The 19,179-nt window shown below is 42.2% G+C and overlaps 1 protein-coding gene across 2 annotated transcripts in view; it reads right to left on the bottom strand.

Moving 5' to 3' along the window:
- Positions 1 to 309: 309 nt before the first annotated feature.
- BLK (BLK proto-oncogene, Src family tyrosine kinase) overlaps positions 310 to 19,179 on the bottom strand; it is a 181,809-nt gene continuing 162,939 nt past the window's right edge. For both annotated transcript variants that reach the window (XM_073586382.1, XM_073586381.1), the window contains exons 8-13: positions 17,133 to 17,282; positions 15,687 to 15,866; positions 13,993 to 14,069; positions 9,825 to 9,975; positions 2,401 to 2,532; positions 310 to 1,804 (exon numbers count right to left, since the gene is read on the bottom strand). In XM_073586382.1, the coding sequence (XP_073442483.1) occupies positions 1,602 to 1,804; positions 2,401 to 2,532; positions 9,825 to 9,975; positions 13,993 to 14,069; positions 15,687 to 15,866; positions 17,133 to 17,282 (893 nt within the window). In that variant the 3' untranslated portion in view covers positions 310 to 1,601. The remainder of the gene's footprint in view (positions 1,805 to 2,400; positions 2,533 to 9,824; positions 9,976 to 13,992; positions 14,070 to 15,686; positions 15,867 to 17,132; positions 17,283 to 19,179) is intronic.

The following is a 19,179-nucleotide window of genomic DNA, read 5'->3' as shown; positions in this document are numbered from 1 at the left end:
ATCCTGTATTATACCCCAGAGCTGCACTCACTATTCTGCTGGTGCAGTCACTGTGTACATACATTACATTACTGATCCTGAGTTACATCCTGCATTATACCCCAGAGCTGCACTCACTATTCTGATAGTGGGATAAGTTTTGTTTCAAAACTACATTTTTTATCTTGTGTTGAGTTGCAGCTAATATTATTCTTCGGAGCTGCATTCAGAGGGTGATGTTGCTAAACTATTATTGCATCCACTAGTAGATTTAGAAAGGGGCAATGAGTTTGGTCACTGCAGTAAATAAAGTTCACAAAAGACAAAAAGCATAAATAAAGTGTAAATGTATTTCTAGTTTGATGCGGCAAAAATAATTATAGTACAGCAATTGAATAAAACTAAATGTTGCTTTGATAGTAAATTTGTCACCCCAAAATGTGTAGTAAACCAGTTATACCATCACATAGGGGATTTAGCCCCTATAAAAATTGTGAGGGGTGCACCCTTGGTGTAGCCCAATCCTCAGTGCGCCATTTACGCCCTTATTTACAATCCTCAGCACTCATGTTGATTGATAGTAGTGCTGACTGAATTGAATCCTCAGCCATGTGCGCACTGACACTGCAGGAGCTGATAGCACACAAGTGTCACTGTGTGCAGAGAGAGGCCACTGCAGTCTGACACTGTGTGTGCTATTGGCTCCTGCAGTGTCAGTGTGTGCAGAATCAATACAGAGCAAGCCCTGCCAATCAAAACAAGGGGAGGGGTGGAGGATTACAAATGATGGGGCGCAACAATGCCCTGAGTCATTGGCCAGTCACTGAGGCACCAAGGACTCTCATTTACATATGTAATTTAACAGTTTCATTGAGTTTTAGGGTGTCTGACCCCCTTAAAGGGGAACCGCATGTAAAAGTGCCATTTTCTGAAGCAACTACCACAAAGTTCATATAGGACGAGCCCCCCACGGGTGAATAAAAGCAACTGGGAGCCAAAAAGACACATAGTGCACTGCAGCACTGTACAAGCAGAAAAGGTAGAATTTAGGGGGTCCAGTGTCCTGTCTGCCATATATATATCCTTGGCCAACCCTGATGTACATGCTTTTCTCCATGACTGATGCCTAAGCTATAGGCTCTTCTTTATGGACATATCTGGGTACAAGGATTTGCTCTTTTTTGTGTGCCGAAACTGAAGTTACTATTTGTTCCAATGGTTACAGATAAACTTCAGCCGGTCTCTGATACGCTCTCACGTAGGATGGTGACCCCATTCCTTCATTGACCACTTCTTTCGGCACAAAAAGTTGTCAAGGGAATATGCAAACTCCTTCAGGCGAAGATCCAATACTTTAAACTCTTCTTGGGAGTCTGTGGACCTTTGGCACTGCTCGATTTCACTGGCAACCACATGGTACAGCTGAAAAAATATAAAGCAGACATATTCGACTTATGTTGGTGGCCATTGGGTAGAGGAAGTCTTGTCCAATCATCTATGGAATAGTTCTAAAAAAGAAGTCTTTATTTTTCATCCTGGAACACATGACCTCATCTCCGTCGAACATTATAGAAGTCATTGGCAATTCAATATCGGCTTCATCGATGACTTGATGTCGAACCTCAAGGTTCATCCTCGTACTGTTTCTCGGTGGCCGTGCCAAAATCTTCTAAAACCGATTGCAGATACTCGAATGTTGGCCTGTCCTCTGGCTTTTCTTGCCAGCATTTTAACATGATGTCATACAGATCTGCTGAGCAATTTTCCGGGCAGGGCATGCGATAGCCTTCATCTAGGAGCTGGATAACCTCAGGGTTGGTCATACCTGAAGGAGGTAATATGCACATCATTATCATCGATTCTAACATTTTTTTGAAGCTTCATGTTCATGGAACGGGCAGTGCACATTGCGGTATTGCAGATCTTTGATTTACAGATCCATAAAAAGTTGAGCATGGACAGGGCTGACCTTCATGGTGGCCAATAATGTCACCCAACCCCGTCACTAATTGCCAGGATTTTGAAGCTTGCAGCTACATTGTTTCTTTAGATGCATGGAACTATTATTTGGAGAGTATTTGAGCACTGTATGGTGGTGGTTATATGGGTATGGTGTGGCACTATAACATATGTGGTGGCATTGGGATACTAATTAGACATTGTCAGACAGAGGACTGGTAAGTAGCAGACCTAGGATGGGTTGAATATAATCATTTATTACTTTTAAACCCTTCCAGGTGCTCTGTTGATTATGCTTTAGGGTCTGGAGAGATCTCATCATGATAAATGAAGCAAATCTGTCAAAAACAAGGATCCGTGGACTCTCATTGTTTGACGGAAGATGAGATGACAGATTTATGAGTTCCAAAAAGTTACATAGCAAGTTCTTGAATGTTTTATTAAGACTACAGAGTGGATTACCTGGGTATGGAATTCGACCATACGTCACAATTTCGGTGAGAAGGATCCCAAAGGACCACAAGTCTGACTTAATGGTGAAGACCCCGAAGTTGATAGATTCTGGGGCTGTCCATTTGATGGGAAATTTTGTACCTGTAATTGGAAATTAAATAAATTTTACAATAACATCATATTAAGTTGGTGAACAAAAATTTGCGGTAATGCTTGAAGATATCTTGGCTCTAACTGTGGTGGACAAGATCTGTCCATCCATTGCATTTCTTATGTTACAGCTGCCTCAGAAGAAATGTAAGGCTAGATGCCACTTTCATGGGAAAACAGAACTGATCATCAGAGGTTTCAGAATCCAGACCTGCTGAGATGAGTTGACCTTCGGCTCAGCATTGTTTTAGAAAAAAAAAACTGCCTTAGAGGCAATCAAATGCACAAAAAAACATAGAAAAATATCCCAGCTCATCCTTCCTTAACCCCTTCATCCTCCCTAGAATGTTTTCACCTTCCTGACCGGGCCAATTTTTTTCAATTCTGACCAGTGTCAATTTATGAGGTTATAACTCTGGAATGCTTCAATGGATCCTACAGATTCTGAGACTGTTTTTCTTGATACATTGAACTCCATGTTATTAGTAAATTTGGTATCTGATATGAGTTGCGTTTATCTATGAAAATATTGAACATTTGACAAAATGTGGAAATTTTGCAATTTTAAAACTTTGAATTTTTATGCCCTTATATCAGATAGTTATACGACACAAAATAGTTAATAAATAATATTTCCACATGTCTACTTCACGTCTGCATCATTTTTTAAACATTTTTTAAAAGAAAATTAAAGGGCCAATTATAGGGTTAAATATTAAAGGGTTACAAGTTTATCAGCAATTTCTTTTTTTTTTTCAACAAAATTTCCAAAACCAATTTCCTTAGGGACCACATCCCGTTTAAAGTGACTTTGCGGGGCCTATGTGACAGAAAATATCCAAAAGTGACACCATTTTAAAAACTGCACCCCTCAAAGTGCTCAAAACCACATTCAAGAAGTTTATTAAGCCTGTAGGGGCTTCACAGTAGTAAAAGCATTGTGGAAGGAAAAAAAATGCTCTAACTTTTGCATTTTCAAAAGGGTAACAGGAGATAATGGACCATACAATTTATTGTGCAGTTTCTCGTGAGTGCACTGATACCCCATATGTAGTGGAAAATTACTGTTTGGGTGCACGGCAAGACTCGGAAGGGAAGAAGCGCCAATTAAATTCTTGAGCGGAATTTTGGGAAGGGAAGCACAATATTAGCTGGAGTAGATAGCAGACACCATGTCACGTTTGGAGAGCCCCTGAGGTGCCTAAACAGTGGAACATTTTGACTCCATGGGTGTTTTCCAGAAACAAGTAGTAGTGGATGCTGCTGAGTGAAAATTGCAAATCTGCTATTGCAGTTACCGGCACATTGTAGTGACCAGTACGTTGTAGTTACCAGTACGTTGTAGTGACCAGTACGTTGTAGTTACAAGTACGTTGTAGTGACCAGTACGTTGCAGTGACCAGTTCATGCTCCTGGAGACATGGAGCCCATAAATTAAACCTGCTCTCATTGCTACAGAAAGGCCAAACATGTGGATGCTATATGTTTGATTGATTTGGATGTTGAGCACCTGTGTGTTTCTCACATGACCTATTGAAAGGGATCATGTGACATGTCACGTGATAGATTGGGTACCTATATGCCTTCTACACTGTCCGGGGTCCTGGCTACTGTTAATCCGCCCCTGCCTATCAGTATTACACTGACAGAAGCCTTGTAGACCATGGTCCTGGCATGATCTAAGCAGGCCACCATTGTTGTCAGACCTGAAGGTTGCCATGACAACCAATATCTGGTTTACAAACAACAGTATCACTGTGCTTGATTGGCCAGAAAACTCTTCTGACCTTAACCCCATAGAGAATCTATGGAGTATTGTCATGAGGAAGATGAGAGACACCAGACCCAACAATGCAGGCGAGCTGAAGGCTGCGATCAAAGCAACCTGGGCTTCCATAACCCCTCAGCAGTGCCACAGACTGATCGCCTCCATGTCACGCCGCATTGATGCAGTAATTGTTGCCAAAGGAGCTCCGACCAAGTATTGAGTGCATTTACTGATCATACATTTCAGTAGGCCAACATTTCAGATTTTACAATCATTTTTCAACCTGGTGTTATAAAGTATTCTAATTTACTGAGATAATGACTTTTGGGTTTTCATTGGCTGTAAGCCATAATCATCAACACTACCAGAAATAAACACGTGAAATAGATCCCTCTGTGTGTAAGGACTCATATATTATATAGAGATTCACTTTTTGTATTGAAGAACTGAAATAAATTCACTTTTTGATGTTATTCTAATTTAGTGAGAAGCTCCTGTATGTATTCCATAGACTGCAGCAGAAGCCGCTGTATGCGCTAAGATAGATGCAAACATTGAATATATGAAATGTAAACTATGATATGATTTCTCACATAGCGATTGATCTCCACCTTTTCCAGGTTCTGGAGAAGCAAATGTGAAAGTAGAACTGATCATCAAACTGCCAGTATCACTATGATGAGGCGAGTCTACGACTTCTGCTTCCACCTACGTAAACCCAAACCTAACAAACACCATCGGGATGATTTGTTTTCCGCCATTGGTTGAAAGAAGAGGATCTGACCCTAATATAATACACCCTGGTCGTTTCAGTGGATATTTGAGACTCAAGAGCTTACAATCTAAAGGAGAAGCGGAACCATAGACGGGAACTGAGCGGTGATTTTATTCCATTACTATCTGCTTCTCAAGTTCTCAAATGGGTAAAATTGCTTGTGAAAACACTAGGTGTTTTTTTTCAGCTTTTTTATGCAAATTTTCAGCCACATTTTACAATACTAGCAAAGTCTGAAATTTCAGAAATGTCATGCAGGATTTTATGCTTTGCATGTTTTTTTGCACAATGAAGCCTGTCACTTCTTACAGTGTTTTTTCAGCCATTTTCACCCATTGAAATGAATGGGTGGTGAAAAAATGCCCCAAAAACGCAGGTATCAGGCTTTTTTTTTTGCCCCAAAACCTGATTCTATAGAGTAGGACTTTTTTTCAACACTAAATTTTATCAGCATGCACAAGAGACAAATCTAGCATGCCGAAAACGCAGCAAAAACTGCACAAAAAGTGCAATAAAAAACAAGGAAAACATGCTTTTTTCTGCAGTTTCTTTCCTGCCAAGAGAAGTTTTGCTGCGGAAAAAAAAAGCTGGAAAAAAATGCCTAGTGTGAACTTACCCTAAAGGTTGTCCAAAGTTCTGAGCACTTTATGATTCACTATTAAAACCAGATTTAGCAAATCTAGAAAAAAGAGGTGAAATGGAATAGATGCCCAGAAAATATGTGGAAGATTTCTCAGGTGAGTGTTAGGCTATGTTCACACGTTGTGTTTTTGCTGCATTTATATGCAAATTATAAGCTGCGTTTTACAGTTTAAAGGCTATGAGATTTCAGAAATCTCATGCACATATTTTTTTTTTTTCCTGGCTGATTTGGAAAACTGCTGCTTTTTTTGCAAACTGCAGCATGCCACTTCTTCCAGCTTTTTCATTTTTTTTTTTCACCCAAAGAAAGCAATGAGAAAGTCCAAAAATGCAGCAAAAAATGCAGATATCAGGTTTTGCTGCATTTTTGGTGAAAACTGTAAGGAAACTGCATCATGATTTTTTTTGTGGAGGGCACTAAACTTTATCAGCTTGCACAAAAGACAACCAAAATGCAGCAAAAAAGGCAGAAAAACCTGCTTTTTGTAAGCAGCTTCTTTCCTGCCAAGACAGCAGATTTTGCCAGCAGAAGAAACCCTGCAAAAACGCAACTTGTGAACATAGCCACAGAGTTACTCTTAGAAGCTTTGAAAGGTCTCTGATACTTTCAGACAACTTGATCTCATTTGATAATGTGCTAAATAAAATGTCTGTAAATTACTTAATTAAACATCATGTTGTGTCATCCTGAAAAATTGCTTCAAAGTGTTTTCCGCTAGATGGCACCTTTCTATCTAAATTGCTTTATAATGGCTGGTGGCAATATCAGGAGAGACATATTACTGAAAGAGGACTGGTCTTTGTCTCTACAGGAAGTAGTGTGTGACTTTGTCTCTGTACAGGAAGTGGTGGGAAGGTCTTTATCTCTCTACAGGAAGTAGGGTGTGACTTTCTCTGTACAGGAAGTGGTGGGGCGGGTGGTATCTCTCTACAGGAAGTAGGGTGTGACTTTCTCTGTACAGGAAGTGGTGGGCAGGTGGTATCTCTCTACAGGAAGTAGGGTGTGACTTTCTCTGTACAGGAAGTGGTGAGGCGGGTCTTTATCTCTCTACACAAAGTAGTGTGTGACTTTGTCTCTGTACTGGAAGTGGTGGGCAGGTCTTTATCTCGCTACAGGAAGTAGGGTGTGACTTTGTCTCTGTACAGGAAGTGGTGGGATGGGTGTTATCTCTCTACAGGAAGTAGGGTGTGACTTTGTCTCTGTACAGGAAGTGGTGGGATGGGTGTTATCTCTCTACAGGAAGTAGGGTGTGACTTTGTCTCTGTACAGGAAGTGGTGGGAAGGTCTTTATCTCTCTACAGGAAGTAGGGTGTGACTTTCTCTGTACAGGAAGTGGTGGGCAGGCCTTTATCTCTCTACAAGAAGTAGGGTGTGACTTTCTCTGTACAGGAAGTGGAGGGGCGGGTGTTATCTCTCTACAGGAAGTAGGGTGTGACTTTGTCTCTGTACAGGAAGTGGAGGGGTGGGTGTTATCTCTCTACAGGAAGTAGGGTGTGACTTTGTCTCTGTACAGGAAGTGGTGGGCACGTCTTTATCTCTCTACAAGAAGTAGGGTGTGACTTTCTCTGTACAGGAAGTGGAGGGGCGGGTGGTATCTCTCTACAGGAAGTAGGGTGTGACTTTCTCTGTACAGGAAGTGGTGGGCAGGTCTTTATCTCGCTACAGGAAGTAGGGTGTGACTTTGTCTCTGTACAAGAAGTGGTGGGGCAGGTGTTATCTCTCTACAGGAAGTAGGGTGTGACTTTGTCTCTGTACAGGAAGTGGAGGGGCAGGTGTTATCGCTCTACAGGAAGTAGGGTGTGACTTTGTCTCTGTACAGGAAGTGGTGGGCAGGTCTTTATCTCGCTACAGGAAGTAGGGTGTGACTTTGTCTCTGTACAGGAAGTGTAGGGGCAGGTGTTATCGCTCTACAGGAAGTAGGGTGTGACTTTGTCTCTGTACAGGAAGTGGTGGGCAGGTCTTTATCTCGCTACAGGAAGTAGGGTGTGACTTTGTCTCTGTACAAGAAGTGGTGGGGCAGGTGTTATCTCTCTACAGGAAGTAGGGTGTGACTTTGTCTCTGTACAGGAAGTGGAGGGGCAGGTGTTATCGCTCTACAGGAAGTAGGGTGTGACTTTGCCTCTGTACAGGAAGTGGTGGGCAGGTCTTTATCTCTCTACAAGAAGTAGGGTGTGACTTTCTCTGTACAGGAAGTGGTGGGCAGGTCTTTATCGCTCTACAGGAAGTAGGGTGTGACTTTGTCTCTGTACAGGAAGTGGTGGGCAGGTGGTATCTCTCTACAGGAAGTAGGGTGTGACTTTCTCTGTACAGGAAGTGGTGAGGTGGGTCTTTATCTCTCTACATGAAGTAGTGTGTGACTTTGTCTCTGTACTGGAAGTGGTGGGCAGGTCTTTATCTCTCTACAAGAAGTAGGGTGTGATTTTACCTTTCTACATAAAGTGGGGATGTTGCTTTGACTTTCTATAGGAGGTGAGGGGGTGAATTTGTAAAGGAAATGGTGGGACTGGTATTTGTTTTTCCACAGAAAGTGGGGGATGGGTCTTTATTAGTGGTGAGCGAACATGCTCGGATAAGGTGCTATTTGAGCATGCTCATGTGCTAACCAAGTCTTTTTGGCACGCTCAAAAAATATGTTTGAGCCCCTGTGGCTGCATGTCTCGCAGCTGTTTGACAGTCAATACACATGCAGAGATTGTCCAATAGGTAATCCCTACTGTACATGTGCTGTGGCTGTTGAACAGCCACGATTATGCAGGCGTGGGGACTCGAACATATTTTTCGAGCACGTCAAAGACACTCGGTTAGCACACGAGCATGCTCAGATAACATCTTATCCCAGCATGATCGCTCATCACTAGTCTTTATCTCACTACAAGAAATGTGGGTGTGGCTTTGTATATCCACAGGAAGTGGGGGTGGGTCTATGTCTCTGTACAGGAAATAGTGGCATTTTTTTTACTCTCTGCTTTCCTATCAAACTGCATATAGTCATAACAAAGAGACAGTCTTTCAGATTAGGGCAGACAAGATATTGGACAATGGCAGGAGCAATGTATGCTGGTAAGTGAGAGAAAGGAAACTCCAGCACCTATAGTGCTAAAAAATACACCACTGTAAGTGATCTCCTAGCAGCTATAAAAATTCTTACAATGGACAGGCTTTGAGAAAACTACTCCATTTACCAGATCCCAGTTTTTGCCCTGGCCTTCACCATTTAAGCCCTGTACAGGGATCTGGACTTACACTGGAACCCCTTAACTGGGGACAAGGAGTCAGCTGCTGATCGGTGGTGTGGGCTGGCAGCAGCAAGGTCGATAGATCAAAACCAGGAGGGCATACAAGGTACAAAAGGTGTGAGACAGTGACTGGCGTTATTGTGAATGACCGGTATGTGTCATAGAGGAGGAGGTCCTCTGCGCTGTAAGCCTGGAATGTTGCTCTGGGACCTGTAGTTCCACGAGCCTTGTTTAGTTTATAAGGGACTGGGCTTGCAGGGTTAGCCGGAGAGCTGGTGGGTCTGACTAACCACACACCTCCCATCAATGGGTTTGTCTCTTAGGATATAATGAAACTGTTGTTTGGTCACTTGTTCTCTGTGTTGGAAGGTCCTGCAAGAGGACTGGTTTCCTGGAAAGCACATGGTGGAGATCATGTACCTTTGGAGTCTGTGATGGCTACTGCATTGGGGAAGCTACAGTCCTGCTGAGGGTCTGGAACTGTTGGGTTTGAGCTAATTGAGCAAGTCATAGTACAGGACAGTGATCCCAGTAAGGCAGCTTCCCTGGAATGCAGGACTGACAAGAAGTCAGCGTGTGGAGCGGAGCTCCTGGAAGGTAACCTCGGACAAGGGGGTTGTATGAAAGGCAGACAGGTGTATCTGCTATTGGAACAGACTGGTGGTCATAACAGGTTCCGTTGATGTAAAGAAATGGACTATGCTTCATGCGGTTTATGCTGTGTAAATAAACCGAATAGACTGTTTAAGTGGAAAACCGTTCCTGTGTGCCTTAATCCCGCTGCCGAGTGAGCAGGTTCTGGAGGTGATGTAACAGTTACAGCATGAGAAAGAGGGTAACAGCTGATTGTCTCTTACTCACCCTCTTTAGCTATGTATTCAGTATCAATGATTCTTGCCAGTCCAAAATCTCCTATTTTGCAGCACAGGATTTCAGACACCAGGACGTTGGCTGCTCTCAGGTCTCTGTGGATGTAATTCTTCTTTTCAATGTACGCCATGCCTTCTGCCACCTGAAATCGGAGCAATATGGTGACTACTAATTGGCTTGTTGCAAAATGTTAGCGATGTATCCTGATCACAGCTTTACAATTGCATCCAGCAAACTGATAATTTCCCAGTCAATAAATTAACAGTGGGTCGTTTTACCAATGTGTTGTTGGAAAATCCCCATTAAATCCCCATGACACAACTCTGCACAGAAGCTGTATACACACAACAGTGTTAGATTTTAACCACTTCCTGTTCCTCCTACTACCAGTGCATGGAGCAGGCTCAGGAGCCGAGCTCGCTCCTTGCTCCACACAGGGCAGGTACGGGCTGTGTTATACAGCCAGCATTTGACTCCAACAGCAGCAACCGGAGCTAGGTCCAACTGCTATTGTTTAACTCCTTAAATACCATTGTTAATCTCTAACATGAGCAATTAGGTGGGGTGTCCATTCGCAATGCAATTGTGGGTCGCTATGATATCCAGGGGCCCTGGTGTCGACATGGTGCTCCTGTGAAGCCCAGCCACAGGAGAGACTTCATTAGAAACTGCAATTTTTACTATGTACCGAATTATTGCTGTATACAGTAAAAGCAATCAAACTATGGTGGGTTCAAATACTCGACAAAAACTAAAAAAATTTGTCAAAATTTAAAAAATTTAATTTTACAAAATTTTTAAAAATTAATAATTTTAATAATCAGAATAAAAAAAGTGAAAAAAAAGTATATTCAGTATTGGTGAGTATGTAAAATTCCAATCTTTCAAAATAAAAAAATATTTAACCCATAAGATAGATGGAGTAAAAAAAACAAAATTGCCTATTTTCGCTCGCCACACCTCCCTAAAAAATATGCTAAAAAGTGAACAAGCTTCATGAAAAATTACAACGTGACATGGAAAAATAATGAACACCTCCACAAACTTATAAGATTGAAAAATACAGCTGGCACTAACGTCTGAATGAGGCCTAATACATTGTTATACTGGCAGCGCCTAATACTTGTGCTAAGGTGGTCATTTTTAGTTTGTAAGCCTTCATAGTAAGCTATCAGCACCTGGCGTAAACCTGGTGACAGAGGAAGCCCTCTCCTTCTGTCTAACCGCTTAGAATCTGCAGTCAGCATTGAAAGTGGCATCTAAAGGTGCGAGTTGTTTTTGCTGAGTTTTTTGAACAGAAACTCTACAAAACAACAAGGAGTTCAAAAATCGTAAGTTTTGACTTTTAAGAGTTGGAGTTTTTCCGTTCCCCTGCAGAGTAAAGACAGTCATATTAATGTGAATGAAGATATACTGCAAAAATTCAGGTTTACGCTTGCAAACTACAGTTTGTTGTTCTTATAAAAAGGTTTACAAAAACAGTGTAACATCAGGCCTGGAAGTCTCATGAGGACCTCAATGTTCCGTACTAGACCCTCTGGTAATAACAGTCACCACTGTCACGCTCGGCAGGTAGTCACCGTTATTGGGAGGATGTTTTTTTTTTTTTTGCACGACCATGTGGCCACAAAAACAGTTTTGTCGAGTCTTTTGGTGATGTTTTTGACTTCTGTGGTCGTCTGATCAGTAGACCGTGATGGACACAAGGATTCATAACAAAGAGCGTTCTGGGGGCTCCCGAGGGTTCATCACACAGCACATAATAATGACTGTAACAGAAATGTACATGACACGGCTGCTAATCAGCGGCCATCAGAAGCTTCAACGAGGAGAAGGAGATCTGTATCAATCGCAAGATGAACTTGTGGCTTTAGGTATCTGAGAAGTTTCTGTAAAAAGCTTAGACTGAAATTTCACATGGTGCAGTGGAAAATATAACGAGTGTCCTCTTCCTGCCGCAGATCGAGATGTGACCGCGATCTAAAATTACACCCGGACTATCTAAAATTAACCACATGAAATGCTGTTTCTTTTTATTATCGTGTTATTAGTTCTTTATAGCGTAAATCCAAAATTTAAAAAGTTTAAAAAGTCAAAAAGGTCAATTTTTTTTTTCTTTTCAAAACGTGGTCACCGACTGGTAATGTAATGTTCATTTCAGGCTAAGCTGCAATACCAGATGTAACCTGTCAACGAGGGTGGCGCTCTCTTTTCTATTCTGGGAAACTTCTTTAAGGCACTTTTAAGTTATATGACATAACAGAGCATTTGCAGATGATGGGACAAGTGATCGCTGGTAATCACAGAGACCCCCACTGATGCCTACGATAGAGGAGCTGATGTGTTGGGGAGCAGTGTGCCCTTTTGTTTCTGGTGACTTGTCTTGAAGATTTCCATGTTTTCAAGTGAAGCTGAATGTTCACCTAATAAAATGAGTCACAGAATTTTCTGAAAGACGTTGAGGGAGCAACGACGCTTGTTATCTCCTTTAGTCTTCTGTTCTAATAATTGGAGGGGGGATCTTTTCAAAATGCATATTTTCTCTCTACCGAGTGATCACACGCTTGCTATTTTCACAGGCTCTATCACCAGCTCTCTGAGCCAATAAAAAGTCTCACTCTAGCTGCTCTTTCTCCCCTCTCACAGCACACACTCTCACAGTGATAAATACTGCAGCCGCATCTCCCTCCTCGCTTCCTCCACCCTACGTATTACTATAGATGGATTTATAGGGGCTGAGGAGGTTACTGAACATTTTTAAAGAGCCTACATACAGAGAAAGACAAGGTATAGGCTGAAGGAAAGTGAAGGGGATGGTACTTTCATTAAGGCCTGTTTCACACGTCAGTGGATTCGGTACGTGTAGTGACAGTTTTCTTAAGTACCGGAGACACCGACACACATAGACCCACTCAAATGAATGGGTCTATGCAGATGTCAGCATCTTTACACGTGTGCAAAACATGCAGACATGTCCGTTTTGACCCGGACACACGGGCCGCGACACGTGCAGCACACGTGCACACGGAGAACAGAGTACACTGTCTTCCATGAGCATGGACGGCCGCCGGGGAAGAAGCGCTACTGTAAGCGCTGTTCCCCTGCATGTGGTGCTGAACGCAGCTGTCATTCTCCTTGCTCTGCCGGCAACAGCGAGAGCAGGGAAGAATGAATGAAAAAAAAAAAAACGAAGTGGGATCCCCCTTATATTTTTAACCAACCCGGCAAAACTAACAGGTTCAAGCTGCTATTCTCAGGCTGGTAAGGGGCCATGAATATGGGCCTCCTTCAGCCTAAAAACAGCAGTCCGAGGCTGCCCAGAAAAGGTGCAGGGAGAATGACAGCCGCTTTCAGCACCACATGCAGGGGAACAGCGCTTACAATAGCGCTTCTTCCACAGCGGCCGTCCGTGTGGTACCGATGCGGTACACAGGCGGCACTCGTGTGCCACATATGTGTGATACACGGATGTGCCACATGGACACGGATATCTCCGATACCGTATTTTCCGGTACCAGAAATATCTGGACGTGTGAAACCGGCCTAATTCACATATACTACTGATTTATACTGTATCTTACACCATACATATACCAATAAATGTATAACAAAATCCAACATGACTGACTTCCATGCATGATTGTATAATATTTTCGTACAGCAGCATAAAAAAGACCTGTCACTTGCGAATAATATGGTAATTGTATCACCTGTTGTAATTACCGCTGTTCTTCTGAATCCAGTGAAGTTTTTCTTTTCTTCCTGCTCCTCTCCATTCCTGAGATATGGCCTTCCCTTCCCTGTATAGAAATCTAGTCTTTAAATTTAAGTGGGTGTGGCAATAAGAGAAGAGTTGCGGATCACGCCCAGTTGGCTAATAAAGCTAGATTTACATACAATCAAAACAGGCTCATATCTCAGGAACGGATCGACGCAGGAGCAAAAGAAAAACATCGCCGGATTCAGGAGAACAGTGGCAATTACACCAGGTTAAAAAAAAAACTCAGACGTATTTATAAGTAAGGGGTCATCTTTTAATCCAAATCTTTTAGACAAAATCAGCCTTTCGGGCACTTTTTTATAAAATGTCTGTTAGAAAATTAGTAACTTTTTACACACAGAGAGTAATACAGTCATGGTTTCGGTCCCCATTACGTACCTGTGCCGCCATGTCTACCAGTTTGGAAAAGCGTAGCTTTGATCCTTCCTCTGTCTTCAAAAAATCCACTAAACTTCCTAAAACGATAGCATGGTTTTTACATTATTACATTATTTTTATTTCAGCATTTTGGGGTCCATAGCAGGCCGATGCCTTTCCTCTGTGGCTTGTAAGCATCCTATGAGACCTGTATCTCAGTAGCCTTAGCAAAACCCAAAAATGAGTTTTCGTATGGACTATTGGACTTAAATATATGAAAGATTAAACATTACAGACGCTTCCTTTTTCGGAACCTCAAACGACGTAAGACTTCTATTTGTCATACACCTATCAGTAAAATGTTAAATCCCCGTGACCAATATTGTGTAGGACCCCCACATGCTCTGACCCATCGAAAAATTGACTCCACCAATCCTCCGAAAGTGTCCTGTGATATCTGGCACAAAACATTAGCTTCAGATCATTTCAGCGCCCAAATTTGCTCAGTTCCATCTCTATGGCTCGGATTTGCTTTCCAGTACTCATGAACAATTGTTGGAGACAAGTCACCACCTCAAACTCTTTATCACGTTTCTCCATCCATTCTTAACTGACCATCATTTTGGTGCAAGAAGCGTTTCCATTAGGGAATCCCGCTGATATTTGGTACTTGGTCTGTACAATATTTCAGTAGACGTTACGTGTCACATCTACATGAAGGTTAGACGTGGACTCAAGGTTTTCAAGAAGGACGTTGCTTCATCACACAATGCTTGACCTTTTTCCTGGTGCCATTCTTCTCCAAGTAAGTGACACACCCGGCCATCCACATGATGGAAAATGTCATTTCTCAGACCAATTTGCCCTCTTTCGTTGCTTCATCGACCAGTTTTTATGGTCACGTGTCCACTGTAGACATTTTTGGTGGTGGACAAGGGATTCGCTCTACAGTCACTTTTCGACAGGATCGGAGCCAACTTTCATTCTCCACTTGCTTCAATGATCCTTGGCCGTCCATGATCCTGTCTTGAGTTCACCTTTTGTGCTTCTTTGGATCGTAATCTCTGCATACTGGTGACATGTTATGGCTGTTGGGTTCATTTTTTTTGCTTGTGCGCCCCCCCCCATCTCCAGAATAAAGGGGCTACAGCAGTAATAGGATTAATAGGATTAGCCAGTACTTTGTTTTTACTCTGTTGGCAAAGATTTCCAAGGCCAGTATCTCTCATGTACCCCCACCATAGTACGCCATAACACTGAATGAAGGGAATACCCCTTTAAGATAATAACCAAGTGACAGAAATATTTAAAACTAAATATTATGAAAGAATTTATCAAGACTCGTGGTTCATATGACTGTCTTGTTTTCAAAGACTGCTGGAGGAATGTACCTCAAATCTAATAAGAAGCACACACCCTCTCCCTAAATTTGGCACATCTTTTTGGTTGTCTGGAAGGAAGAAATTTAAGAAAAAAAATGTGATTCTTTATGTTTTCTTTTTTGCTACAATACAAGTTAATTTTCACCATTCTTGCATGATAGGCCACACCCCTTTTTGCTAAGTCCCACCCACCTTTTTTGAAACATGCCCCAAAAAATCACAAAATTTGTGCGAAATACCATTTGTAAAACGTTATATGGCTCTTTAATACCAGAAAATTTGCATAGAAAAGATTATAAATTCCCCGACCCTATGTATTACTTTATGATTTACCTTTACTCATATATTCTGTCACAATGTATATGGGCTCTTTGGTGACCACGGCGAATAACTGCACTAGCTTGTTATGTCGGAGCGTTTTCATTAAGTTTGCTTCTTCCAGAAAGGCCAGGGGTGACATGCTGCCCTCCTTCAGTGTCTTGATGGCCACTTTTACATTGTTGTTGTAAAAACCTGAGATTAGATGAAGAAAAGATGAAACGTCACCATCTGTGATGGATTATACCAGCGGAGTCTAATCTGTGGTTCTTGATCAAAAAAACTCCCAGCCTGTAGTGAAGTTCTGCCCCCGTTGAGGAGATTCAAAACGGTGATCACTGCTCTAAAGGCCACTTATATAGACCCTTGTCAATGTGACACAACATAGAGACAATGCCAAGGATCACATACCTACCATGATCAAAACATGTTATTTTGGGCCGGGGTTTCATAATACACCCCCTTCACCATCAGCTGCTGGATAGACAATCCTTAATGTATACTTTAAATAGGGGTTGAAACCCACATCTCCTGCTAAAATCTGAAACAGTTGGTGGGACACAAAGTCTGTAGAGCAAGGGATAGTTCCTAAAGCCTCAAATGCAAGTCTGCTGTCTATAACAAGCGTCTGATGTTATTCAGGTGCTAGAAACCATAGCGTTTCATTTCAAATACGTACTTTCCAATTTCTTCCATCTTAGGACTCTTAGGGTACTTAGGATATGTTTTATAAATCCATACATTAGCGCCATCAGCTGTCTACTTTCCTTAGTTGTGGAAATTAAAACTAATTGACATCTATATAAAACCAAGAACATTAACCTCCACTTCCTTAGAAAAAAACCCAAGTCATCTGCCAGCCAGAAATGCAAAAAATACCTTAAATAGGTGTTGAAAGAAAGCCACATGTCCTGATAAAATCTGGAATAGTTGGTGGGACACAAAGTTAAGGGACAGTTCCTAAAGCCTCAAATGCAAAACTGCTATGTATTACAAACTTCTGGTATTACACAGGTGCTAGAAACCATAGTTTTAATTCAAATGCATATTTTTCCAACTTCTTCCAGCTTAGGACTCTTAGGGTACTTAGAATATATTTTATAAATCCATAGAACTGTGCCATCAGCTACCTACTCTCCTTACTCTTGCAACCTACCCAATTAACATTTGTAGAAGACCAAGAAAACTAAGCGCCACCTCCTTAGGAAAGTCTCAAGTCATTTGCCAGCCATGAATGCAAAGAATTAGTAAAAAAAATAACACTCTATCTCCTGGGATTTTTTAAGCATTGGAGGAGATGCACAAACTCCTGCTGTCTCGCAAATACAATAAATTGTTACATTTGTTTTCTATTTTGATTGATTTCCTTCTTTTTTTTACTAGATTGTTTTCGTAACATGGATGTAATGGGGGTGCACACACTTTTTACATGGACGTGGATTTTTATAAATACATACTCACCCATCCACACTTCTCCAAATTGTCCGGCTCCAAGTTTCTTCACAAGTCGAACAGACTCCCGCGGGATTTCCCAGATGTCAACCTCCCACTTGCTCCTGATTATTGCTGGGCAGGGCTTCTCTAGTTTGCGGCACAAACCATCTGCCCTGGCTGCGAATGTCACAGGAGGAAAAACAGTCAGTGGTTTAGGGTATGTACACACGGTGGATCTTCAATCCGGACTTTATCCGCAGTGTATTATAATTGCAGCAAAGTGGAGGACATTTTACTGAACCTCCTAGACAACACGCTGGGGGGAATAGAACTTAGATACGAATTTATGCTTCTCTCTCTCCAGAATCATGTTCCTTTATTATTATTATTATTATTATTATGCATTTATATAGCGCCATTTATTCCATGGCTCTTTACATGTGAAAAGGGGAAATATAGACAAGTATAATAAACATGTGTAAGAAAAGGGACACACAAGAACATAAGGAGAGGGGACCCTGCCCGCGAGGGCTCACAGTCTACAGGGATGGGTGAGGATACAGTAGGAGAGGGGAGAGCAGGTCGTGCGGTGGTTCAGTAGACTGAGGATCATTGCAGGCTGTAGGCTTGTCGGAACGGGTGGGTATTTACATTCCAAAAAGACGGAAGAAACGGATGAAAAAAACGGATGCAACTAGATGGATCAGTCGAAAAAACGGATCAGTTCCATCTGTTTTCCACTAATTTCGACGGATCCTTCATTCCATCAAAACGGTGGATTTTGACTGACACCAGAAAACTGAAGTGTGAAACAGGCCTAAAGAAGCGCTATCATTATCGGGATGGGCGAGGGTTCCAAAGGTCGGACAAGAGGGACCTGTCAGAAGAGCAATTCCTAATATATTTTGATAGCTTCCATTGCACACAGGAGCACTCTGATCACACCCTTTACATGTTTCATGAGCCCCTTATCTAATATGACCATTAAGATATAAAGATTTGGGACAAGTCATTATGGGAAGAGGGGGGGTAACACCTAACATTATGACCTGTCTTCTTCATGGGTCAAAAAGTAAACTCTCTATATAGCGAAGGTTCCCCAATTTTGTATAAGATTTTGAGGGGACATTTATCATCCCCATTTTTGGGTAGTACATTGTATTTTAATTTGTCAGCAACTTTAATATCTCTGCTTGGTGTCTTTACGAAGACCCAATAGTTCCTGCAATCGGGGGCTTGCTTTGAACGTGACTTTTCTAAATAAGATGTCCTGAGTAAAGATGAGAGAATATGTTCGGCTCCCTCCTTATTCGGGAAGCTATAGCGCTTACTGAATAAGTTGCATGTGTCGCAGCTGTGTGACAGTCACAACACAAGCATGGAGAGCCCAACAAACAGCAGCGTGGAGGACGTTATACAGCAGTGTGAAGGACGTTATACAGCAGCGTTGAGGACGTTATACAGCAGCGTGGAGGACGTTATACAGCAGCGTGGAGGACGTTATACAGAAGCGTGGAGGACGTTATACAGCAGCGTGGACGACGTTATACAGCAGCGTGGAGGACGTTATACAACAGCGTGAAGGACGTTATACAACAGCGTGGAGGACGTTATACAACAGCGTGGAGGACGTTATACAACAGCGTGGAGGACGTTATACAGCAGCGTGGAGGACGTTATACAGCAGCGTGGAGGACACTATACAGTAGCATGGAGGACGTTATACAGCAGCGTTGGGGACGTTATACAGCAGTGTGAAGGACGTTATACAGCAGCGTGGAGTACGTTATACAGCAGCGTGGAGGACGTTATACAACAGCGTGAAGGACGTTATACAACAGTGTGGAGGACGTTATACAGCAGCGTGGAGGACGTTATACAACAGCGTGAAGGACGTTATACAACAGCGTGGAGGACGTTATACAACAGCGTGGACGTTATACAGCAGCGTGGAGGACACTATACAGTAGCATGGAGGACGTTATACAGCAGCGTTGGGGACGTTATACAGCAGTGTGAAGGACGTTATACAGCAGCGTGGAGGACGTTATACAGCAGCGTGGAGGACGTTATA

This window comes from Dendrobates tinctorius, unplaced genomic scaffold (assembly GCF_039654945.1).
Source record: "Dendrobates tinctorius isolate UK_male_01 unplaced genomic scaffold, ASM3965494v1 ptg000093l, whole genome shotgun sequence".
In the NCBI taxonomy this organism is placed as follows: Eukaryota; Metazoa; Chordata; class Amphibia; order Anura; family Dendrobatidae; genus Dendrobates; species Dendrobates tinctorius.
This window is presented reverse-complemented; position numbering and strand designations above follow the sequence as displayed.